Source organism: Delphinapterus leucas, chromosome 2 (assembly GCF_059928025.1).
Source record: "Delphinapterus leucas isolate spDelLeu-1000000601 "Yukka" chromosome 2, BTC_Dleu_Yukka2, whole genome shotgun sequence".
Classification (NCBI taxonomy): domain Eukaryota; kingdom Metazoa; phylum Chordata; class Mammalia; order Artiodactyla; family Monodontidae; genus Delphinapterus; species Delphinapterus leucas.
The window spans coordinates 65,447,594-65,473,159 of record NC_143130.1 but is presented as its reverse complement, the minus strand read 5'-3'; the positions used below and the strand labels follow the sequence as shown (position 1 = coordinate 65,473,159).

Below are 25,566 nucleotides of genomic sequence, written 5' to 3'. Positions count from 1 at the left end.
TGTCAAAAGGATTAAATTATACATATAAAGTGCTTAGTACTGGGTATGGAAGTATTCAACAAATTGCAAACCATTATTGATAAGTTATTAATAATTAATCCTTATGATTAGTTAACATGTATGAGTAGTAATGCTCTCCTGTACAGTTTAATAAGGTACAGCAACCATGGCCACCCGTGTATCTCCACTCCTGTGGCTCTGAGCAAGAGGCTGAGGTGTGGCTGGGCAGGGCCAAGGATGCGTACATCCCAGCATCCCTGCCCCACCTCCCTCCTCCCCAAGCTGCCTCTTGGTCTGGTTTCAGCAGGGGTCACCATGGTGACAGGATGGGGAGGGGACAGAGATGGAAAGAAGTCTAGAGAGAGGTCTCTGGAAGTTCTAGCCTTGCCTCTGGCCTGGGAGACTCTGGAGGTGCCCCCACCCCTAGTTCTGGTCCCTCCATATTATTCCCAGGTAGAGAGCCTTCCTGGAGAGGGGCTTTGGGCCAAACCTGAAGACTTGTCAAATGCCACAGAGACCTAGTTTAAGCCCATTTCAGATGGGGGAACCTGAGACCCAAAGAAACAGACCCTAGATATTTCAACCCCTGTCTAGTGGTCTTTTAGCAACAGCCCCGTAGCTGGTGGCAGGATATTCTGATACTTGAGACCTCAGTTTCCCCTTCTGAAATATAGGCTTAGCCTGGGTCTTGGTCTGGAGAAACCAAAGATGAATACTACTGTGTATCACCCCCTGGGTTGCGCCCACCTGTGGCCCCCTTAGTAGCATGACTCTGGATGTATGAGCTGGAAGGATGAAACAGACCTTGGAAAGTTTCCTGGAGGATGGCAGCTCTAGCTGTCCCATCACCCCTGTGTCCCCGGCAACACAGAGACAGTAACACCGAACCTGAGGGGGCGGGCACACGGTCCCACAGTCATCATCTCATTCAAACTCACAACAACCCTTTGCTGAAAATGTTGTTAACGCTTTTACACCCAGGCTCAGAGAAGTAAACGGACTTGCCCTTGGTCATGGCGGCAACAGAAGGGGCAGATTTGAACCCAGGGCTGCCTGCAAATTATTAGATTGGCCCAGGGCGGGAAGGGTGGTTTTCAGTAGCTCCGTTTCGTAAATAAAACAACTCAAACCCAAAGTGGCCAAGTGATGTGGCCAGATCCACACAGCAAGCTGGACCCAGGGCCAGGCGGGACTCTCCGGCATCTCACCTCTGTAAGCCTGGTGCACAGCGTAATACTGTAGACAGAGCTGTGCGCCTGGCAGCCTAGCCCCACTGGGGCCCAGAAACCAGCCCCAGGGCTGTCAGCATGCCATTGCCCAGCTTAGCGGACACATCTCTGTATAAGGAGGGGTGGGCACTAGAGAGCAGGCAGGGCAGGCAGCTCCTGAGTACCAGTGCCGCAGCTGTGGCTCCAAGGGAAGATCCCACTTCTGCCTCTAAAGCAGCTGCTTAGGTGAGCACAACAGCTCTATGACCTTGGGGCCACTAACCCTGCAAAGTCTTGGTTGACCAGAATGCCACCAGCTCCCCAACTCTGGGGGGATGGGGAGGGTGAGTGACATGGGACCACCTAGTCTCAGAGATGGCTGACACCTGTCCTCACCTCCCTCCACACCTCAGCATCTCCTCAACTAAAACAAAGCTAGACATCTGCCCCCACTTCTCAGGGTTGTTCAAGAAATTAAACTGGCTAAGAAAGTGCTCTGGGCCCTGAACACATACGTGGGTGGTGGAGGGGGGGATTCATTATTATTAAGTTCCTTCATTTCCCAACTTGTATGAACTGAAATCTCCCCAAAATCCTATGTTGAAGCCCTAACTCTCAATGTAATGGTATTAGGAGGTGGAGCCTTTGCAAGATGATTAGGTCATGAGGGTAGGGCCCCATGGATGGAATTAGTGCCCTTACAAGAAGAGACACGCGAGAGTTGATATGTGGCCACGTGAGGACACAGAAAGAGGACGGCCATCTACAAACCAGGAAGCGGGCCCTCACCAGAACCTGACCATGACAGCATCCTGATCTCATCCTTCCAGCCTCCAGAACTGTGAGAAATAAATATTTGTCATCTAAGCCCCCCAGCCTGTGGTATCTTGTTCTAACAGCCAAAAACAGATACCACACTGAAGGAAGACTTGGATCACTTTTAGAAAGCATCCCAGACTCCACAGCCTGCAATAACTGCTCCTTTCTATGTATTACTCTGGGTCTTAAAGACCAGATCAAGGTTGGCACATTTGAATGCAATGTGTTCTTTCCTTTTTCTATCATCCTTGTTTTTCTTTTCTTTGTAACTAATTTTCTTCCAAGATCAGGTCCTTGTATAATTTTGCCTTTATACTGATCTCAGCAACGAGTATGCAGAGCACATGGTAGGGTCTCAGGAACTGAGAAGTGCTTAAGCGACGAAGGTGAAGGTGATGAAGACAGTGGTGGGGATGATGGTGATCAGGGCTGCCACGAGTATACACAGTGGCATTCGAAAAAGGCCCCAGTCTGGGCAGGCACAGCCCACAGGGAACCTGCTTTTGCAGGAAGAGAAAAAGGTGCTTTTTCCTGCAGGTGGCACAGACTCATGTATCCTCAGAGAGCGTGGTGGTGGTGGTGGCGTGCCGGATATTGGCTGAAGGATGCAGACGCTGGGAGTGTCCTGTAGGGGTGGGATGGTGGTAGTTCTGGTGGTGCTGAGGGGTACTGCGGATGGCTCTCAGACACACAAAGCCAGGGGCACCAGCATGGCAAAGTCTGAGCTTTCTGCAAAGAGTTGGTGGGGGATACATCCATTCAGGCTAGGAGGGTACCCCAGACGGTGGACACTCACCCCACCCCCAACACTCTACAGCACCCAGGGGTGGTTGCTGAGAGCAAGGCTGGACGTTGCTGGGAGAGGTTGCTAAACACCCGTGTGTCCCCACTGTGGGCTGGGGCCATAGGCCACCCGCAAGTCAGCTGCACTGTGCAAATATTTGTCTTGCTCTTTATACCTCATTAAAACCCCCTTTTATGATTTTGGTTCTGACTTTCGGGGTTGACTGTCTTCATTTCAAGGGCCCCACAAGGCTTGCCAGGCAGGTGGCCTGGACAGCTCACTCTCTGTGCCCAGCATGGCATTTGGGGGAAGCTCCTACTCCTATTCCCTTCTGTAGTTTCTGGACCACAGGGTAACGGCAGGGTGACACGTCTCTCACCGTCTCCCACCTTGGGCAAGTGCCTTCTCTGCTCTGAGCCTCAGTTTCCTCATCTGTGTAATGGGTCAATAACTACCAGCTCCCAGGGCTGTCTTGGGGATCAGGAGCTGGCACACAGGAGGTGCTCAGCACACGTTGGTCCCTTTCTTTCGGTCTCTTTCCCAGCCCTCAAAATAAAGAGCTGATTTCTCAGTCCTGGGGAGAGACCAGAAACTGGAGTTTCTGCCAAGGCCTCTTCTTGGGGCCTTGTTAGAGTTCCCTCCTGGGATTTGTTTTCTCCTCGGGGAAGAAGAACAAACTCCTCCCTTTGTCTCACGAACAAGCAGCCACATTGAGAACAGCCATCCGGGTCCTGAGAGAGTGGCTGGTGCATGTGTATCCTGGGTACAAACTAGAGGGTCACGCTAGGTCCCTTCCTAGGGCCCGTAGAGAGGACCAGCTCCTGCCCCCCAGGACCATGCCTCTGTGTCGTCCCAAACTCCCGATTCTGAGAGAGGTGGAAAAATTGAGGCCCACAGGGAGAGGAGCTTCACTGGGGGCTGCACAGCCCCCCTGGCCTGACTTCCTGCATCCAGCCCCTTCCATTACGCCAAGATGCTGCCGAGGGAAAGAAGAGGCTTCTGGGATGGGTCACTGGGGTGCTGGGCCCTGCAGGGGAACATCCAAAGGGGGGCAACCACGGTTTCTAACAATAGCCTCCATGCCTATAACAAGCTCACACCTCAGAGGGAGGGAAGAGGCTTGGGAGGGAGGATGCTGACCTAGATCGCCCAGGATGCAGGCAGAGGCTGGCATCCTCTGAGACAGTCGTCTACGCCTGCCGAGACCCTCCACCTACCCTGACTCCCAAGAGCTGCTACTAACGTTCGGGAACTCTCGGCTGGGAGGCTGGGCTGGGCTGAGCTGGGCTGGGGGAGGCAGCTGAAGGCTGAGGGTCAGGAATCCAGCATCTCTGCAGCTTCACCAGGGGATCTTGGGCAAGCTTCTCCCTCCCCATGGGAGGCCGACTCTCCAGCCCTCACCCAGCACCACCACCGTGTCCTCAGAATGACCAGCTAACATGATCCTCGCCGAGGGAGGTTGGAGTGGGGACTGAGGCCCAGCCTCTGAGGACATCAGAGTACATCTGACAGTCGGGGAAACTGAGGCCTAAAGAAGGGGAGAGATTCACATGAACTGGAGTTGGAGGAGGAGAAAGAGCAGGGTCTTCTCTTCGAAACACCTCCCTCCCCAGGTCTCATGCAGACCTGAGGCCTCAGAGGTCTCCCTGCTGCTGCCTACAGGCCAAGGTGAGGCTGGGAGAAGCCCCGAGGGTGGGGCAGGCTACTGAGGGTCTGGAGACAGGGTTCCTGGGGCCAGCTGGGAAACCCCAATCCAACCCCAGGAGTCTGGGGTGAGCCCCTAGATGGGCAGTGTGCCCGGCAGACAGCAGCTCAAAGCAACTTCCTTCCCAGCTGCTAGGCAAGATAAGGGTGTATGGTGTGGAGGGGGTGGGGAGTCATCCATTTGGCCTCCTGGGATCTCCCTTCCTGCGCACAAGACAGGGTAGTGATGTCCAGTTCAGGGTCCTGACCTGGGGCCTCTGTCCAGGGTCAGAGCCTGCCTGGCCATTTTTGGGTAGCCCAGAGGGTGGCCACGCCAGAGGGGCAGTGGGGACAGTAAGAGAAGAGCTTACTTAGCTCCTGTCCCAGGGCCCACCCTGCCCACCCACCGGCAACTCTGCCAAATCTCCCCAAAATACCATGGCCCCCAGGGCCCAGGTGTAAGTGGGGAGCAAGGCTGGCCCCCAGCGGGCTGGGGCCTGGAGACACGAACCGACGCTAGAGAAGGGAAAGAGCGACTACTCTGCTTTTAACGGCAGTCCAGCTGTTAAGTCCAAGACACACAGAAGGTTGGGGGTTTCTCGGGGACTGAGGGAGCCAACAAGGTTCTGAATTTCCACTTGGGACAGAAACCAAGAGACAAGCCCCTCAGAGCATTCCAGGAAATACGCCTCCATCTTCCCTCTGCAGCTACTCAGAGGGGCCCTGGCCACCACCACCCTCACCCCCACAGGCACTGTCCCCTCTCAGCCCTGAGCTCAGACCTACACCCAACCTCTCTGCACCTACATGTCCCCCAGGTTCCTCAAACCCAGTCTGTCCCACAGAACTCACCCCACCCCTCGACCCTCCACTGCCTGCCTCCCCAGTCTCAGCGGGGAGTCGTCCCCAACAGAGGGAGCGGTAACAGGACCAGGCAGCCTACTTTCAGGCGACCTGAGAAAGTGGGAAGGGCAGGGAACTGGGAGTCAGGAGGCCTGGGTCAAGATCCTACCACTGGGGCAGCTGACCCTTCCACCCTCGGTTTCCTCACCTGACAAATACAGGTAATAAATCCTGCCCTGTTGACTTTGTCAGCCAGGTTTGAGCAACCAATGAAATTATGGGTAGAAAGTATTTGAGAAAAGTAAACACCCTGTAGAATGGGGAGGGGCACTTATTAAACAGTTCTCTGCACCCAGTTTCACACTAAGGGTTTTACAAACATCATCTCTTTTAATCCTCACAGCAATCCACTGAGGAATGTACGACTTCTACCCACTTTGCCGATAAGAGACTGAGGCTCAGGGGGTAAGGTGGCCCCAAGGTCAGTCAGCTGGCAGTGTGGAGCTGGATTTTAATTCAGGTCTCATGTGTCATCCTAGCCCTAAAGCCCACATGCATTCCACCACACCCGGTCCCTGCCGGGAGTCAAGAGTGCTAACTGGGGTCTGATCTGGCCCTGCCAGAGGTCTGCTGCGTGACTTTGGACAAGTCACTGCTCCTCCTATCAGCAGAAATAATGCAAATTCCAAACCAAAGAGAATTTCTGCCATGAAGTGATTCTGCCAGGCTGGTGTAGGGACTTCTGCAGCACAGGTGTTCGTGACACCTCTGACCTCGATCTGCCAGTGCCCCGACTCTCAGCCATGGGTGCTGTCGCCCAGGGCCCAGGCTGCTGCTGGGAGTGGGGTGGGGGCTTCGTGTCCTGAGTGTGGGAATTTCCATCCAATCGTGCAGAGACCAGGAGACTAGCAGTGGGCCATGGCAACAAATGCACCTCTGAGGAAGCTTCCCCAGGCCACAGCCCACTCCAGACCCCAAGGCGGACAGTCTCACAGAACACATCTCCCCCGACCCTGGTACATTCAGGCTGGCCTGCCTGCGGCTGCCTCCAAAAAGTGGTACTTGGTGGTAGCGGAAAGTCTCACAAGGTCACCTGCTTTTTTCAAACCCCAGCCTGCAGTCCTCTCTTTCTCCCATAGATGGTTGCATTCAGCCCACAGATGAGTTAGGTTTATTCAGAATGGTGTTGGCCACCTAGTTCTTTTACAATTTTGTGTTCAGTTTCTATAGTCAGTGCTCTTCCCAGAGCCCCTAGGATCCCTTTACAGTCTGTGTCCACACAACTCCAGGAAAGCACCAGGCTTGCACTCCCTACAGCTAGCACCTGTGGCTCGTTATCAGAGGCCTGACTGCAGGAAACCACTTTGCCTGCTAGCACCGAGGGCTGCAAGGGTCCTGAGCCAGTGACTGGCAGGTGAGGGGATATAAAAAGTTCAACTCCTTTGCCCTGATTGGGGCAACTCCCAGGTGTGGTGTACACCATCCTGGAGCTCCCCACAGGACTTGCTTGGTGTCACCCTTGTTTGGCTTCCTTCCTTCCTTTCCTTCCTATTCCTTTCCTTCCTTTCCCTGCCCTTCTTCCCTAGTCCCTTACCAGATTTTCCTGGAAACACTTTGCTCCCCATCAAAAAAAAAAAAAACAAAACATCACTTTCATACAAATCCTCATCTCAGGGTCTGCACCAGAAGAACCCAACCTAAGACAGTTGCCAACAAATTTTGCACAGAAGTCCAGATTTCTGCTTCTCATGATAAATCTGTAGATGTAGCAACCCTGAGCCCATTCTCACTTGGCCACAGTGGCTAGAGCTGAGTAGAGACTGCCTCATACAGATGGAAGATATGTTCTCCAGTTTTCCCCAGTCCACCACACTCCCTATTGTCCTCCAAATGGCCCTTTTCACCCATTCATATTCCCTGCCTGGCCCCCACAAGCTTCTGAGTTTGCAACCTCCACAGTACAGTGCAGTGATTAACAATGCAGGCTCTGGAGTCCAGGTCCACCGATTAATAATTCTGTGACACTATATAAATCTCTTCATATTTCTCTATTTCCTCATGTAAAAAATGAGTACTTATACCTACCTATGTGGTACCCTCTATGGTTGTTAGAGACTTAAATGGGATATTGCCTGTGAAGTGATTCGTGTAGTATCTAGCACATGATAAGAAGTCAAGAAGTTACTAATATTTGTCCTCTTGGAAGAGATGTGCCTGCTACAATCCGACAGCCCACATCCAACTATCTGAGGTTACCTGCTGGTCCCTCACTCCCCTAGAGGGAAGATACCTCTTCCCTGAAGAGGTCTGGGTCTGAACACTCACCTCTTCCCACTGGTGAATATATCGAATGAGGCGGGAGAGACGCAAGAGGCGCAGGAGGCTGAGGATCTTGGTGAAACGGACGATGCGCAGGGCCCGGGCAGTCTTGTAGACCTCCGAATCGATGCGTGTCTCCACAATGAGGAAGATGTAGTCCACGGGGATGGAGGAGATGAAATCCACCACGAACCAGCTTTTGAGGTACTTCATCTTAATCCGCTGTGGGTCCAGGATGATCTCTGTGTTGTCCTCCACCACAATCCCTGTGCGGAAGTTGAGGACCAAGTCGATGAGGAAGAACGTGTCCGACACCACGTTGAAGACAATCCATGGTGTGGTGTTCTCATCCTTGAAGAAGGTGATGCCCACAGGAATGATGATCAGGTTGCCTACCATCAGCAGCAACATGGTCAGGTCCCAGTAAAATCTGCCCAGAGACACATAGGTCAGTCATAGGAGGAGAGAGAGAATGAATTACAGACTAAAAGAAAGCTCAGAGACAGCAAAGGTGGGAGAGAGAAGTCTTCAGAGGTTCTGAGACCCTGCGGGAGATAGGTGCATGGGTACCAGGGCAAGATGTCATGACTGGCATAGAAACAGCCTCCTCCTTAGTCATCCTTAGGGATGCCTTCTGCCTGCCCCTCTGTGAGATCCCCGATGACAAGCCTCCTACCAATCCCCATGCCCCAGTGAGAGGCTGAAAAGCAAACTAAATAATGACATCCAGAGAGAGGCAAGAGGCTGTTTTAGCAGCAGAAGTAATTCACCCCGCACCACCCCAGGCTCAGGCCAGGATGCTCCATCCTCCCTGAGGGTCAACTGTGGCCTGAGGCAGGATGGCAGGCAGACATGCCACAGACCGTGACCAGAGAACAGGGGAGGTCCAGACACACAGCAGGAGCCTGGGATGCTGGAGGCATGGGATCCAGTCCTAGCTCTGTCACTGACAGGCAGGTGCCCTCCCCACTCTGGGCCTCAGTTTCCCCACTGTGCAATGAGGGGCGGGGCCTCCACACTCGGTCCTGTAATTCTGATCTGGCCTTCTCCCACACTGGCTCTCGGGGGGCCTCCCTTTAGTCTATCCCCTATAGTCAGAAAATGTCTGACCATCTCTCTCCCCCAGAGGTTTACTTCTAAACACAGCAGTAGGGAAGGTCAGTGATATCTTCAAATGCAGGCAGTGTTTTTCTTTTTTTTAAAATATATTTCAACAATTTTATTTTATTTTTTTCCAGCAAATAAGTTATATTTAGCAAAGTAGATACTTTTGATGTTCAAGTACACATTTAAATAAATACTGATTGAATAATCAATATATTAATCACAATAAAATATTGCAAATATTTTCTCATTTTTTCTTAAAAAGTTTCCGTTAAACATTATTTGGTAGAATAATTATTTCAGTTACCAAAGTTTCTGTGATAAAATGTTTAAAACATTTTTATCGGAGTATAGTTGATTTACAATGCTGTGTTAGTTTCAGGTGTACAGCAGAGTGACAGGCAGTGTTAACGGGGGGATTTCAGGCACCAGTGAGGTACCACTCAATGCAACAGAATGAGGCCAGTGGGGGCTTCCAGCATCACTTCTTCTAAGGCCTCAAAGCAACTGCTAGTATTTCCTGGGGAGGTGGGGAGGGACCCTCAGGGTGAAGCCTCTGAGAGGTTAAGCAGTATGAGGAGGTAAAAGCCAACTCACAGGTCTCCTATCTGGCCCAGCAGGGGCCCCTCTGGAGTATGCAGGTAGCACAGGTAGGCAGAGACCCTATGTCTAGAAGGCATGACCAGGGACCCTGCCCAAGAACCAGCCACCCCAGGGCTGGCCCTAAAACTGAAAACTTGCACTGCAGAGCTGTTTCTCTCTGCTAGTAATTTAGACAGTTACACAATGACAGATAAATGTATTATGCTGGGAAGAAATAAGCCTGTCTTCTCCCAAGAGAAATAACCTTTCAGCCATCTTTAACGCTCTACTGCAGGGAAGCCAGGGGGAAGGGAGTGGGAGACAAAAAGATAAGCTTTCCTCGAGTCTTCAGTGGGTCCCACCGCAAAACCAAAGTGCCCCGGCCTGAAGAGTTCCAAGTTTGAAAAGAATTACTTCACAGCAAATTGCTTTCTTTGTCAGACTCAGAATGGCGCCTGAGTCAAGGAGAGGGCAGGGCCTGCTTCAGTGAAGGTGGGCGAGAGAGTTGTCCCACATCACACAGCTCAGGGAAGTGTGGCTTCCGGAAAGGCAGCTTCCGGCAGCTCCTCTGAAAGCCAAGTTTCTTCAGGGCATCAAGACGGGACTTCAAGTCACAGCCTCACTGGGCTAAGGCTTTTCACTCTAAGTCTGGTGCCAAGAGGTCAACTTTAGCTCCTTCCCTGCCCCACAGCCCGCCACCCCTTCGTCAGCCCTACTCCCCCCGTGCCATCTGGGAGAACCCACCCCAGCCTTCACACCCACTACACGGAACACAGCACATCCTGCTAATGACTTCTGGGCCCTGGGAGAATGGTTTCAGCTTCTATGCTGCTCTCAAGCTGTGTACATTCTCCACTCAGCCTCATGCACACCATTCAAAGACAGCTGCAGACACTCATTAGATGCCATACACAGGTATCCTCATTCACACACGCAGTGTGCAAACACCCCTATGTACACATGGCCATCGTTCCTTTTATTTAATCTCTTGGGAAAAACAAAACAAAAAAATTGTGACATAGAGAGGCCACTGAGAGCCTTGTGGCCTCTGTACATAAAGCTAATAATACACCCAGACTGGGAGAGTTTCTAAAATTAACAGAGCGGGTGCAAGGCAGCTTGGAATGCTGACTCGGGCAGGCCTGCTACTCCAGCGGGTTTCTACACTCTCCCAAGCTCTAGTTCCCTCAATTACAGACCAAATTTGAGACAGTAATTAACAGGAGAATGTTTTCATTCAGTGGTCTTCATAAAACCAAATTACATGAGGCAAAAACACCCATTTCCTTGCATTCTGATTAGCTGTTTCAATCATGAGTTTCCAGATGCTAAGGAATATTTGCTGGTGCCTGATCTGGGCTGAGGTCAGAACACTGGAGCACTTCTTCCCGCACACCACTGTCCTGGAGCCTCAAAGAGATACTCAAAACGCAGCATAATATGGTGGGAAGAAAGCAGCACAGGCTCTCAGGCCAACCCACCTGAACTGGATTCCTGGTTCCATCATTTGCTAGCAAGTTGCTTAATCTCTCCAAGCCTCAGTCTGCTCATCTGCTCACCTAACTAGTGGAACTGTTATAAGAACAAAATGAAGTGATATTTGTAAAATGCTCTGACCTATGCCTAGCCCATAGTTTTAAATGAGTAAATAAGTAATTCAAGTCAAAAAATTCACAGGAAAGAGGTGAGGGAGGTAGATGAAATCTTCCAGGAAAGAGCCAAAGCAAAGCATCTACAGGGGGTGGGTGGACGGGAGCTTAATAATGGTTCCAGAACAGCCAGGGGTGGAATTAAGGGCCCACAATATTCCCTGGATAATTGGACGGCAGAACCTATTTACCTCAGCATAGAGATGCCCTGATCTCAGGGAGCTCATGGTCCAAGGCTTAGCCAGGAGACAGAAGACAAGTTGGGCAATGATGTAAGAAACCATCCCAGGCAGCAGCCCAGGCATCTGAAAAGGTGGGCTCCTGGTGGCCTAGAAGGATGAGGTCATAAAGTGCTCCTGGAGGAGGTAACAGAAGTTGGGCTTTGGGAGCTGACCTTGGCCTTGTACACTATGCTTCCTTACTCTTTGCCAGACGGTTGCACAGATTTCTGAAAGCTGGGCCGGCAGAGAGCAATAAATGGTGTTCAGCACCACGGACAGCTCCCGGCGTGCCTGCCGGCCCTAGGGTCCTGGCCCAGCCAGGGGAAGTAGCAACAGCCTCCCCACTGCATCCGCAGCTCTCTGACCCCTCTTCTCCCTCAGTCCCAGTGATCAGAAGCATCTCAAGTGATTCCTTAATGCCCCTGCACATTTTCAATGGGGGGCTCCTTGGTGACTGAAAAGGCTCTATTCAAAAAGACCCCAAGGGGCTTCCCTGGTGACGCAGTGGTTGAGAGTCCGCCTGCCGATGCAGGGGACGCATGTTCGTGCCCCAGTCCGGGAAGATCCCACATGCCGCGGAGCGGCTGGGCCAGCGAGCCATGGCCGCTGAGCCTGCGCGTCCGGAGCCTGTGCTCCGCAACGGGAGAGGCCACAACAGTGAGAGGCCCGCGTACCGCAAAAAAAAAAACAAAAAAAGACCCCAAAACACTCACATGTATCAAGCACTGACTTGGTGCTTTCAATGCATTACTTCATTCATTCCTCACACCAGCACTAAGGTGGCTGCTATTATCTGTATTTTACAGGTGATGACACCGAGGTTCAGAGAGAAGTATCTGCCCAAGACCACGCCGCTGGTAAGGAGCAGACCCCTAATTCAGACAGGTCTGTGGAACTCCAGAGTCTGACCTCTTGGGATTTTAGGCACCTCAGTGGGATGCGGGGAGGTGGACAAGCCTTTCTGGCACGTTTGCGTTACACTGTGGAGGTAGCCTACCACAGCAGGTACAGCCCCTGCCCCAGAGACAAGAGAGAAGAGAAGGGTGCAAAGAGGTTTCAAGGGGACTTATCTTCCTGATGCCAGGCCTTCTAAGGTACTTTCTGGGTGGGGAAGCTAACACACCTTTCAAGTATTAAAAGCACCCCAGTCATCAGCTGTACCCATCCTGCAGAAAGGAAAACTAAGGTCCACCAGGAGGGAATAGTTAACATTTCCAAAGCCTCAACCTGGAGGCCCAATGCTCCCCTGGCCCCCACTACCCCTAGAATCATTCATGAATAAATCCCACAATCCAGGCTACGCATCCATAGTGGCAGGTGGCAGGCCCTGGCGGGGAAGCAATGGATGGCCAGACTCGGGCATGCTGGAGTTGGCACAGCCCTGAATTAGAGGCCTTGGTTTCCCGAAAGCCAGATGACCCTCCCCATCCCAGTGTTCTCTAAGCTGAGAGGAAGTCCTAGCCAGCAAGACACAAGCTGGGCTCTGGAAGCCCCTGTCCCTGGACCCCAGGTCTGTTCTCCCTCAATTCTGGACCTTACTTTCTAACTGGACCAACAGGTCCATCTAGGCAGGTGATGGCCTCTCAGCAGGAGGGAGTGGCCTGTGGGCCAGCTTTGGAGGATCGGGGTGCCCACGGGCAGAAGGAAGGGGGTGGCAAAAAGCCCAACAGCCCATTACACAGATACCTGGAACATTTCATGGTCTGAGTGGAAGGTTATGGCCTCAAGGGAGCTGAGGGAAGAGAAGATAGAAGGCTCCTGATCCTGAACTCGGAGACTCAAGGACCAGACCAAGGGGCCTCTCCTTCCCTGGAGGCTGAAGAGGATGTGAAGGGTGATAAAACGGAGGCAGAAGTGGAAGTCCCGGGCTTCCCTGGTGGCGCAGTGGTTGAGAGTCCGCCTGCTGATGCAGGGGACACGGGTTCGTGCCCCGGTCCGGGAAGATCCCACATGCCGCGGAGCAGCTGGGCCGCTGAGCCTGCGCGTCTGCAGCCTGTGCTCCGCAACGGGAGAGGCCACAACAGTGAGAGGTCCGCGTACCGCAAAAAAAATTTTTAAAAAAAAGAAGTGGAAGTCCCGGAATAGGGATGACCTCCTTTAGTTTCCTCTTGTCCACACCTGCCCATGCTTGCCTCTGAGCACATATACTCTCTCTCACACACACATGAACACATTTTTGTACACACACTCTCACCTACGCACCCCTGTTAAATTTTGTCTTTGTACACGCATCCATTTTCACACAGGCATACTTTCTTGCACACCCACTTGCATACATTTTGACGCAAATGATATCCACTGGGAATCCTGTCAGCTGTAAGAAAGAGAATGTCTGGTTTTTGCCCATTAAGATCTTTTCCATCCTTCAACATTCACCTGAAGTGCCACCTCTTCTGGGCCTCCCCAACCTCTCACTGATGGAGCCACAGCCCAGCCTGAGCCCTGGCTCTGGATCTCCTAGAAAACTGTGGATTCCTTGAGGGCAGGAGCCTTGTCCCAGACACGCCCGTGTCCCTGCAGTGCTGGTGGCAGGATGGGGGGGGGGGGTCCCCCGTGCTTTCTCCTGGGTGAGCGGCACACCCACGGCCCCATCTTATACCCTTCCCTCTGTGCAGACGGCTCCCACTCAGACCTCTCCTAGCACCAGACTGCATTCCCACCTGCCACCTGGAGGGCCTGCTGGCCCCTCCACCCAACAAGTCCAAGGCTGAGCTCAGCATCTTTCTCCTCAAAGCTGAATGGCACAGTCAGCATTTCAATCACCTGGGCTGGAAGCCTCACAGCATCCTCAGCTTCTTTCTCTTTCCGCCCACCCACCCCTGCAGGCCAAGCAGTGGCCACGTCTTGTCTGGCCTCTTCAACGACAGCTTCTGAATCGGTCCCCAACCGCTCTGTCCTAGATCAGTTCCTCACTACTCCTCACCTGGACCCTTGCCCCTGCCGCCCACCTGGTCTCGGCCTCCTCCCTCTTTCCCTCCAAGCCACACGCTCTCTGGGTTATCTGGCCAAATAGCATTATGATTATGTCACTCCATGCTTGAACCCCCCCTTTGGGAGACTCCCACTGACTACAGAAGAAGGTTCGAGTTCCTTGGTCTGGCACCCCCTGACCCCACTTCCCTCTTCTCCCTTCCACTTCCTTCACAGGAGTCAACTGGACACTTTTGGCCCCATCTCCATCCACCTCCTGGTTCCTCCTCCTGAGAACCACCCCTACCTCTTGAACCCCCATCTTTTGAAATCCCTTCTCTCATCCAAAGCCCAGTTCAATTGCCTCCTTCTCCATGAGCTTCGCCTAACTGTGCAGTGTGTCTATGTTAGCAGTCGTCACGTCCTGCCCCTTTCATCAGGTACCACCGAACTCTCCTTCTAGCCCCTCAACAAAGAAGCCAGGAGTCTTTTGTGTCTGAGAAATGGACGGGAGCTGGGAGCTTCACCCTCCATTCCAGGCCCAGCATAGATAACTGCCCAAGCTGCTCATGAAGATGATGAGAATGAAGGAGGACAGCCATCAACATCTGCTGGGCACTTACTATTTGCCAGGCACTCACCTGAGTCCCTTATACAGACGATCTCATTTAATTCTCATAAAAACCCTATGAAGGGCTTCCCTGGTGGCACGGTGGTTGGGGGTCCGCCTGCCGATGCAGGGGGCGCGGGTTCGTGCCCCGGTACCGGAGGATCCCACATGCCGCGGAGCGGCTGGGCCTGTGAGCCATGGCCACTGGGCCTGCGCGTCCGGAGCCTGTGCTCCGCAACGGGAGAGGCCACAGCAGTGAGAGGCCCGCGTACCGCAAAAACAACAACAACAACAAAAAAACCCTATGAAGTAAATACTATGATTATGCCCATTTTGCAGTTGAGGAGACTGAGGCACAAGAAGTAGAGAAATTTGCTGTATATGGTGGATCAGGAATTCAAACCCAAACAGCCTGACTCCAGAGTCCCACTTCTAACCACTCTATACAAATATAAACCTGGTTGGTAGTATTTTCTCTCTCCCAAACCCTGTGCCGACTCCTACTGCACCCCTCCCTCCCAAACCTGTCTCCTGCGCTCTCTTCCACGGCATCTTCATCCCCACCTTCTTCACTCCCTAACCCGTCTGCTTTTTCCCTTGAGCGAACCTTAGTTGTGTCACTCTCCCAAACCCCAGAGGGTGGAGTGAGCACCCTCCCCGCTCCACACCGATGCCCCTTCCTGTCTGTGGTAGGAATGTCTACGAGATCCTCTGAGCATCCTGTCATTTGCTGCCCATCTTTCCAGCATCCATCTGCCACCCTTGGGGACCCTGGTGATGCTGGCACCTGGTTTACAACCTTCTGTTCCACTCCGAATCCTGCCATCATCATGGGTGACTTCTACTCCTTCTCAGCAGCCCAACAATAAACACCCAGCCTCCCAGTGGCTTGAAGTCCTGCCTCTAGTGTCTTCACTCCAGTCCATTCCAAGAGCACACCCTGGATCGGGTCACTATCTCCAGTTGGTCCATCTCTAATCTCAATGCTCTCTCTCACCCCAACCTCCTTTCCTTCCAGCTCTTTTATCCAATCATGCTAAGTCTCTTCTTTAGTGTCCCAGGAGCCTGAAGTTGGCTGACCCTCTAATTCTCCCATGAGAACCCTCCTGCCTCCTCCCGTCACCCCCAGGCATAATGGTCCTGCTCATCAACCTCTCTCGCCCCGTCCTTCCGGCACCCACTTCACCAGATCACAGTCCTAGCTCAGGACCACCATCAGCTCTTTTCCTGTTTACATGGGGGGCTGTGCAGAAAACCTCAGACCTCAGACCAGTCCTACTATATACCAAGTGCCTTAGCTCCTTGTGCCTCTATTTCCTCATCAAGATTTCCATGCTCAGCTGGGCCCTCACCTCTACCAGCCCATCCTCCAGGAGACCCTAACGACCTTTCCCACCCATTTCCCACAGCAGCTTTTCCAAGTTATCTCCTCTCTCCTCAGAGCTCTGAAACTACCACTTCCCCTCTCCCTCCCAGCAGATAACACCACTTCTACTTCACAGAGAAAACAGAAGCCCCCAGAATGTCCCCGTCCTCTTCCCGCCACCAGACTACTCCCTTGCTTGTCTCCTCCTCACCATTTTTCCCTTCCCCAGTCACAAGGGGATCAGTGACTCTTCCACCTGCCCTCTTGACACTGTTCCCTTTTTCCTCCCCAGGAAGCTTAATCTACAGGTTATCCTCCCTCTCGCCCATATCTTCAATCTCCCTCTCTACACATCCTTTTCCATCAGCTTTTAAGCTCTCTACACTTAAAAAAATAAAATCTCTCCTGAATCCCTACTGTCTTATCCCTTCTCCCCTCAGAACCAAGCTTCCTGAAAGACGTGTCGCCATCCCCACTCTCTCACTTCCACGTCCGTCCCCAACACGCCTCTCAACCCCCCAGCAACACTGCCGATGCACACGTCCTGCTGCAAAATCCCACGGACGCTTTCTGGTCTGTTTCCGTCTTGACCCTCTGCATCATCTGACGCCCTGTGCCATATCTGCTGAGACACCTCACTCTGCTCTTTGTTCTGCCTCTCCTTTCCCTCCCGTTGCAGGAGCTCCTCTTCCCCTGCATGACCTTTAAATGTTTTTTTCCTTTGGGCCCCCGCCTCCTCTCCCTCCTTACTCTCTCCCTGGGTGACCTCACCAACTCCCAAGGCTTCATTATTCCACTGGCTTCCAGACCAGACCTCTCCCTTGAGCCCCATAGCCATGTGTTCACTTGCTGACTACACAGCTACACCTCGATGTCCCAAGGGAACGTCACTCTTGACATAGCCAGATATAACTTAGCAGCTTCCCCCATAGGCTTGTGCTTCCAGCATGTGATACCGCCAGCCATTCAGGTGCTTAGTCTAGAGACCTGGGGGTTATCCTCGACTCTCCCATCTCGCTTACCTTCCAACACTCAGTCATGTGGGATGCGGCATGGCTCATCAACTCACCACCTGGCTTACTTCAGCAGCTTCCTAACTGGGCTTCTGCCTCTCCCAGGACCCCACAGACTTCAGGGTCCAGGGTAGGGTCCACAACCTCTCCACGCTTTGCCAAGCCCAAAGTCCTTCCACACTCCCAGCTAAAATCCAAGTTCCTCACTGTCATTCCTGGGCACTTCCTGATCTGGACTCAGCCTCCTCTCTTGCCTTGATTCTCGCCATGCCTCCCCTGTGTGAGATGCTCTGCTCCACACACACTCAGCAGCTTTCAGTGCCCCAGACACACCGCACTTCCCTTCTCCTCTGGGCTTTCCTACATACTGTCATCTGCCTGGAGCTCTCCTCCCCCCCAACTGCTCACCCCAGGCCACTTGGTTCAGAGGAGCCGTCACTTCTCCTGGGAGGCCATCTTTGTCTCCTAGGAAATCTGGCCAGGGGCCCCTTGTTTGTGCTGCCCTAGCATAGTGTTTATCACACTATGATGGAATTGCACGTTTGTCTATCTTGTGGCCACTTGACTCTCTGAACTTGGCACAGTGCTTTTTATGAGGTAGGTCCAAAAAAGGTCCAAAAAACATGGGAATGGGTGGAAATATGGGAATGGGTGGAAGCGCGAATAAATGAATGATTGAGTGAATCCCTTGGGAGCCAAAGGCTGAGTGGCAGGAGGCCCAGGAGAAGCTACACAAAATGGACAGCCCTCTGACACCCCAGCTCCTTCCCACAAGGCTTTCACAGGCCTCCGATGATCAGGGAGGAATTTATCCCATCCGAACACCCAAGGCACGAAGACTCCCAGCAACATCCACTAGCAAATGGCCCCCACCTGGTGAAGATGACAGTGGGAAAGCCACAGAGGAGGAAGGAGGAGTTGGAAGGGGGCGGGCGGGAGGAGGTAGATGAACAAGAGACAGGCCAGGAGAAACATGGGGTTGGGGTTCTGACACAGTGGGATGACAGGGGGCTGGTGGGGGGACACTGAGGCTACAGACGTCAACAGAGGCCATGACTGTATTTCCAGCCTGACCAGCACAGGCCCACGGTGACACAACACACTAAGCCCCCTCTGTTACAGGCATGCCCCCTCTCTGGGGACTTTGAGGATTCTCCCTTCTCTCCAATAGGCTTGGCCCAGAGATCCAGGAGGTGGGGGGGGGGTAGGGGAGGGCAAGAGGAGGCAGCTCCACTTCTCCCCTAGAATCTCCCGACATCGTCCCCACCTTGTGGACCCAGGATGAGTCTCATCTCCCCAAACCTGCTGTGTGCTCCCCAAGAGCAGAAATGACTTCCTTTTCCAAGATGTAAACGCAGAGCTGGGCCCGGAGGGGGAGGAGTGGGGGTCCTCAGCAAAATTGTCTTACTGTTAAATAAATGGGTGGATTAAAGGCTGCTGGGGGGAGGGGTAGTGGAGACTGGCAAAAATAAAAATAAAATATACTAAAATGTTAACACTGATATTTCTACGTAGTGGGATTACGGGTGATTTTTGTTTTCTCCATTACACCTTAATGTTCTAAACTCCCCATAATGGGCAAATATTACCTTTTAATCAGAAAAATAAATCCACCAGTAACCACCGACCAGTGCCCCATGCTGTAAAGAGTCTTCTAACGTGTGTCAGGGGAGAGACACACACGGGTCCCCGGGGAACTCCCAGGCGGCCCGGGTAGACAAAGGTGCTGTCCGACGCGAGGGCAGGAAGAGCAGATTTCCCGGAGGCGCTTAAGGAGGAGGAGACAGAGGGAGGCCATTTGAAGGGCAGGTGTAATAGGCAAAGGAGACCACGTGCCTGCCCACAAAACCCACGTGGGAACGCACACACGTGGGCCACCTTCCTTGCCTTCCCTCCCTCACAATCAATAAAGCTGCTGGGAAGCGTCTACCAGCCCCTCCCCGCCCCTGCGCGTCCAGGCTCTCCATCTTTCTCGGAGGCAGCGCTGCGGCCCCGCCCCCTCCCCACGCTCCACCCACCCGAGGGGGCGGGGCGCAGGAGTCTGGCATTTTAGCCTCCCCGCCCCCTCACGCTGGAAAGCGCTGCCTTCCACCGCCCTCCGCTCGCGCCTCTGAGGGGTATGAACGCCCACCCTCCCCTCACTGCTCCTCCCCGACCCTGGCGTCTCCCCCCTACAGCAGATGAATGGCTGTCTGCCTCCCACCCCCGCCTGGCCAGTAGGGCTCTATTTTTAACCCACCTCAAAAATCTCTGACTCAGAATCACAGTGCTCCCAGGTAGCTGCTCCCTCGGCCGCCTGAAGCGGCGTCCCAAACAGATTCAGAGCCAAGGGCATCTAGCTAGCGCTGGGTTTATGGGTGGGTGGTTGGGATTCTGGCGTATCTTTAGGTTCTCACTTTTCTATAAGGATGACCTATTACCGGAACAGCAAAATTTGGTTTTGTTTCTGTTTTTAAAGACCCAAACAAAATGACCCTTTACCCCTGCCTCTTCCCTGGACAGTCACCGTCCTGGGCTGAGGCCCTAGTCCCTCAACGTGAGGGTTAGTCTCGGCCATTCCCCAAGGAAAAGGTGAGCTGTGTGAGCTGGAACTGCCAGAATCTTGCCTGCCCCTTCTGTGATCTTTCAGTCAGGTAGCACAGTGCTTCTTCAAACTTTAATCTGCACACGAATCACCGGGGGATCTTAACCAAGATGCAGACTCGGATCCTCTGGGTGTGGGGTGAGGGCTGACACCTGTATTGCTAACAGGCTCCCAGGTGATGCTGAGGCTGCTGGTCCAGGGACCACACTTGGAGAAGCTAAGCTGTAGCAGACAGTACAGTGGTTAAGCACTCTAGTGTTTGAACACCTGGCTGTGTGGCCTTGAACAAATCACTTAACCTCTCTGAAATCTGTTTTTTTCACTTCCCATTTTCTTTTATTTATACAAAACAATTGTTTTAAATATAATTTAAAAACCCCTCCAAGCACTGGTGTCTGTCTCTGGTTTCCACCACCACTTCCCCCCACACACCCCCTCATGGACACAGCTTGAGGGTACTTGGAGGGGCAGGGAAATGTCTGGGGGTTGTGACGTAACCAAGGCACTGTCCTGGAAACAGACACAATGATGGGTCCCTGTTTCAACTTGGGCAAAGGAGGCGATAATGAAACCCTCTAACACAAAAAGTTACGACAGGGATGGCAGGAAAAACAAAAACAAAAAAAGGGAAGGAAAAATAAGACCAAAAATAAAACTCAAAAACCTTCAATATGAAGGCAGCAGGTGGGGGAGGGGCACTTACAAGGGAAAACCGAGTTCGGTGGAGACAGCAGCATCCAAGTCCTCTGATGTTGTCACTGGGCCATGATGCCCCTTCCCGCCTCCCGAGCTCGCAGGCTAGTCCCCCCTTCTCTTTGGTCTGCAGAACCACCGCCCTTCAAGGTGAGGAGTGGCACCTGGGGGCTCTAATTGGGGATCAGAGGGAGGCCGTGGGGATTGTGCCCAACCACCCGGGGATGCTGGCAGAATCTGCGCACTTCTTTTCCTCAAGTCACACCCAATCCCGAGGGAAGGGCTCCCACATCCTCAGTTTGGGGTTCCCTGCCTGGGGAGCGTGTGATTTCTACAATCCCATATGGCAGAGTCTCCAAACCCCTTCTCTCCAAATGGCCAGCTCCCCACCCCCATGGTTCAAAGTGCAACCCAGTGGGGCGCGGGGATGGGAGCCTTCAATCTGTCTTCTCATGTACAAAACGAGTACATTAATCCCACCCCACAGGATTCTGAGAGAATTCAGTGAGATAATAATATGCTACACAATGCAAATACTCAGTACGTACTGGCTGTTAGCATCATTATTATTATTCCTGTAACCACTAAGATGCAGGCCCTGGTCTGAGGACTGTGGGGATCCAGAAGTGTGTGGACTGGTCCCACGTCAAGGAGCCCTCGGTCTTGGGGGGTGGGGGGCAGCATGGCTTGTTGGGCACAAAAGCCCCAAAGAGGAGGGGGCCTGAGAGTGCCCACTGGTCAGGAAGGTTGGCGTTGTGGTTGCAGGAAGGAGGTCCCTGCTACACAGCAGAAGGAAGCTAGGCCAGGGGCCTGAGTGTCTTGGGTTCTACCCAACTCAGTCTCTTAACTTTCTGTGTGCCCTTGAACAATGCCCTGGCTCTCACAATCCCCGTCTCAGTGTCCCCATTGGTACAATGAGAGGATGGAGCCAGACAATCTCTAAAGACACGCCGATTCCATGGATCTCTGCAGTGCAGAGGCTAAAGAGGCCAGCCAAGGGCAGCTGGCCAGATGGAAAGCTGGCTGAGAGAAGAGTGCATATCTCAGAAAACCAAAACACCCCCTCCCCCAACCCAATACTGATCTGAAGAAAAGATGGGGCCATCTTGAATGCTAGACTGAGTAGTCAGGACTCTTCTGGGGACATGGGGATCCACGAAGGCTGCGGAGGAAGAGCTCCTCAGGGAAAGGATCGTTAACTACACCTTCTCAATGGCACAGCTGAGCACAGGCCTGGCCATAAGGAACACCAAGACGTCAACACATTGATTCTCCCATGGTCTTAGACCTCCTCTGCAGACCCTAAATCTGTGCACTCACAGAGACACACTAGCATAAGAGTGCACACACACACACACACACACACACACCCCAAACTATACAGCAGAGGTCACCTGCTCTACAGCTGCCCGGAATTGCCAGGATGCTATGTTCCCTCTGGCTAGCGGCCTAACCTCTCTGAGCTTCACTCAGCTGACAAGACTATTGGGGAAAATTGTGGAGGGGACCAGCAATTGGAGAACTTCTCCACCTGGGCTTATAAGAAACAAAAGAGGCTCAAACACAGCTCTCCCCACTTAGGAGAATGAAGCCAAAATGGAATATTGCTGTGGAGTAGCAGGTGAGCACAAGCTCAGGGGAAATTAGGTAGGAGAGCTCACCTGCTCCTGCGGGAAGGGCGTGCTCCTGTGAAGGAGGAAACGGGGTGCATTTGGGGCAAAACTCCCTATGGCCAAGCAGCACTGGTGCCGCACAGAGCTAATGAGGACACCAGGGGAGGGCTGTCCCATAGAAGGTGGCTAAATATTGACTCTGGGAGGGTCTCTACGTGGCCCTCTTGTTACTGTGGGTCTCCTGGGAGTGCTTGGGCTCTGGGGACATGAGCTGGACAGGACTCCACCTTCCCTCCAGGAAAACACAGGCTGACAAGGACATTAAGCAAGGGGCATGTTCCCTGGGGTCCCTCCAGCCCCAGAGTTTTATGGTTCTCTTTGCTAACAACCTGCGAGAAAGAAAAGGGAACGACTCCCTGGGGAGGGGCCCATCATGCATGGCTTGGATGTATTTCACCCCCAGGCTCTGGGCAGCACTGAAGGGCTATGATGAATGCAGTGCAGTCAGAGAACCGCAGACTGTTAGCGCAGAAGGGGCCCTACGGGTGCCAGCTCATTGGCTCCTAAAGTGACAGAAGCAGAATCACCTGGGTGCTCCCCAAAGTTATACCCACCCGGGGCCTCACCCACGGAGACCCAGGCATCCATAATTGCATAAAGCTCCCAGGTGACTCTACAGCCACCAATTTCGGATTTGGGGTCGTGCTAAAACCCAATCTCTGGTCCCATTTTCAGATGAGGAAAGCAAGGCCAGAGTGGTGAGGGCTCAGCTCAGCCCACAAAGCTGGATGGGGCAGAACCAAGTCTTCAACTGGCCTCTTACTCACAGCCAGCTCCCTCAGCTCTGTCAGCAGAAGCTTCAGCGCAACATGGCAGGAGGATGACTCCCCAGAGCCTCTGGGACAGGATGGACAGCTTGCCACATTTCCTAACCCTGCCCATTCCAAAGGTGATGGTCCTGCTGGTCTTCCCCTTGGACTCTTCCAACCATAGTTGTCCAGTGTGACCTGTGGTCTCCACAGATCCTCACATCTGAACTCTTCCAAGGCCAGGTTGGAGCTTCCAGGAGGGGACAGTGGCCCCCTACAAGAGGTGGCTGGGAGGAGGGAGTGGGTGCGGGCCTTTGCCCAGGCAACAAAGAAAAGAAAGCCTGATCTCCACTCCCACAGGGGTTAATGGGTTACAGCATAAGTATACAACATGCTAGGGACCCCCCCGCCCTGAGCCCCAAGACAGGGGCTGGCAGAAACCCTGCAGAAAGAGGCCAGTAGGTAAGAAATCCCCCACCCACTCTGGGAGCACAGGGGCCCCGTAAATCCAAGATCACGGCTGGATGGGTCTCGGCAGAGTCTCAGGAATGAGGGAGGGAGATTCTCATCAGCTCTACTTGTCAGCGGTGCTGTCCCTGCCCTGCTGGCTCAATGTGTACTAATGGGGTCAGGATTACGGGTTCAATACCTATTTGGCCAACTAGCTTTGCTCCCTTCTCAGCCTCAGACTGAGCCCTGACGCTGGACACTGAGAGAGGAAAGGACTTTGCTGAGGTCACACTGCAGAACAGGATGAGGGTCAGGAGGGTAAACTCAGCGTGGGAGGGGTGGACAGTTACAAGCTGGGAACGCTGGGATGAGAGGCCCAGGGCTCCAGGCTGGGCCAGCCCCGATGTTGCATGAGGACAGGCCACAGCTGCAGAGTCTCCCCCGCTGGACCAAGTTTCTCCTAAAAGTTGCCAGTGGCATTGATGAGACCTGAGGGTGAGGGTCTTTTCCTGTCCCTGGGGAAGGGGATAAGTGCCCCGTATCATATCTGACAATTTGTAGGTGGGAGAAGCCCACGGCTGGGTTTGGCATCAAGTGGTCAGGGACTCGGGTTAATCAGTGACAGGGGCTGCTCCAGCCTGCGATGGGGAACCACAGGGTAATTACTTCTGGGCTCCAGGCCACACACTCAGTGACCTTATTGCAGTGGTAACACCTGCCTTCTGGGCCTAGGATGGCAGAAGAAGGAAGTCTTCTCAGAGGTTGTACAGCTGGGGCCAGGGCTTGGGAGAGCTCCCCTGGGCTTCAAGGACCCAGGGTGAGAGGCCAGAAAGAGATGCATACAAACACATGCAAACACACACACACACACACACACACACGTACTCAGGCAGCATCACGGGATCAGAGTCCTCAAGGGCAAAGCTTAAGGAGTGCAGGTCCAAAACGGCAGGTTCTGAGCAATCTGAGTAATCCCCAGTGTCTGCCAACACCCACCCAAGCCAGGCGGCTCAAGCTCCCAGACACTCGCCTCCAAGAAAGTGTGCAGAATGGTTCTCTCCTTCAGATCTAGCTCAGCTCTGCTTCCTCCAGAAGCCTTCCCTGACCATCAGTCCAAACTGGTCTACCTCCTGTCTGCCCTCCCCCTAATCAGACTGGGGGACCCTAAGAGGAGCTGAAGTCCTACTCTCCTCTTTGCCAGGTGGGGAGTGACCCCCATCATAATGGGTGAAAACAGTCTTGGAATGCAGTGTCTGGCCTCCCAGAGGGCACGACCTCCCTTAGCTTGCCCCTCCCCAAGCCCAGAAGATAATGTATTAGCCAGCCCCATATTATGTATTAATTTCTGAAATCCTTGTTCGTGCAGACATTAACACATCCACCCACACGGGTAAATGCTTAGACAGACACAAAGTCATCAGCAGCCAATCAGGCCCCCACAGCTGCGGTGAGCAGACTGGAGGCCCCACGGCCTTCTCTGCAATTTGTGGGAGCCCAGAGCTGGGGGAGCAATGGGGAGTAGAGAGTCCCTCTACCAAGCCAGCACACCTCTCTGCCCAGCCCAGAGTGCCGCTCTGCAGGAGCCAGGAGCTGGCCGCCTGGCTGGAAAGACAGACACAGCCCCAAACAATAAGAGACCAGAGCAGGGCAGGAGTGGTCACGTGTGAGATTTGGTGGCTCTGGCGTTGGTAGCGGTGGCACTGCTGTGTATTTACAATTTGTACTTTACCTCCCCAAGAAGACCAAAGGCAGCTGGCTGGGATGCTAAGAGGTGTAGGAGCTCAGGGAGCTTAAAGGAAGGGAGGGCTTCCTGGGTGGGGGGCATAGGATGGAGTGGGCAACATGCCCACCCTGCCTCCAGCCCTGGTGCCTCAGGGAGGCACTGGGCTTGGCTCAAAGCTTTTGTTCAAGGGCTCCAGTTCCTGACCTCAGATCAAGGCCTTACCTTGGTCCCAGGCTGAACCCTGATCCTGAGCATAGACTGAGTCTCGGCCCTGGACACACACTGAGCCCTAAATCAGAGACTGACTCCACTTCCTTACTTCTCTGATTGATGTAATGAACAGACCACATGACCACCTACTTCCCTGGTGGAGAGAACACAGATACCACTGACTATTTGTTCCCTTCCCCTTTAAACCCCAAACACTCCTATCGAGGAACAGGTGTGTCAATGGCATCTGGATGTGGCTCCAAAATCCCAAAGCTCTCCATGCAGCCAGGACACGCCACGGTGTCGGGGGAGCAGGTGGACAAGTATCCTGATCCGGATCCCCAGGAGCAGCAGCCCCAGAGTTGGGGGTTAG

At 53.2% G+C, this 25,566-nt stretch overlaps 1 protein-coding gene across 1 annotated transcript in view; it reads right to left on the bottom strand.

Moving 5' to 3' along the window:
* The window catches only part of HCN4 (hyperpolarization activated cyclic nucleotide gated potassium channel 4), a 41,718-nt gene that overhangs the window by 7,394 nt on the left and 8,758 nt on the right, over positions 1-25,566 (bottom strand). Inside the window, exon 2 of the mRNA XM_022579466.3 lies at positions 7,663-8,086. Within this exon, the coding sequence (XP_022435174.1) occupies positions 7,663-8,086 (424 nt within the window). The remainder of the gene's footprint in view (positions 1-7,662; positions 8,087-25,566) is intronic.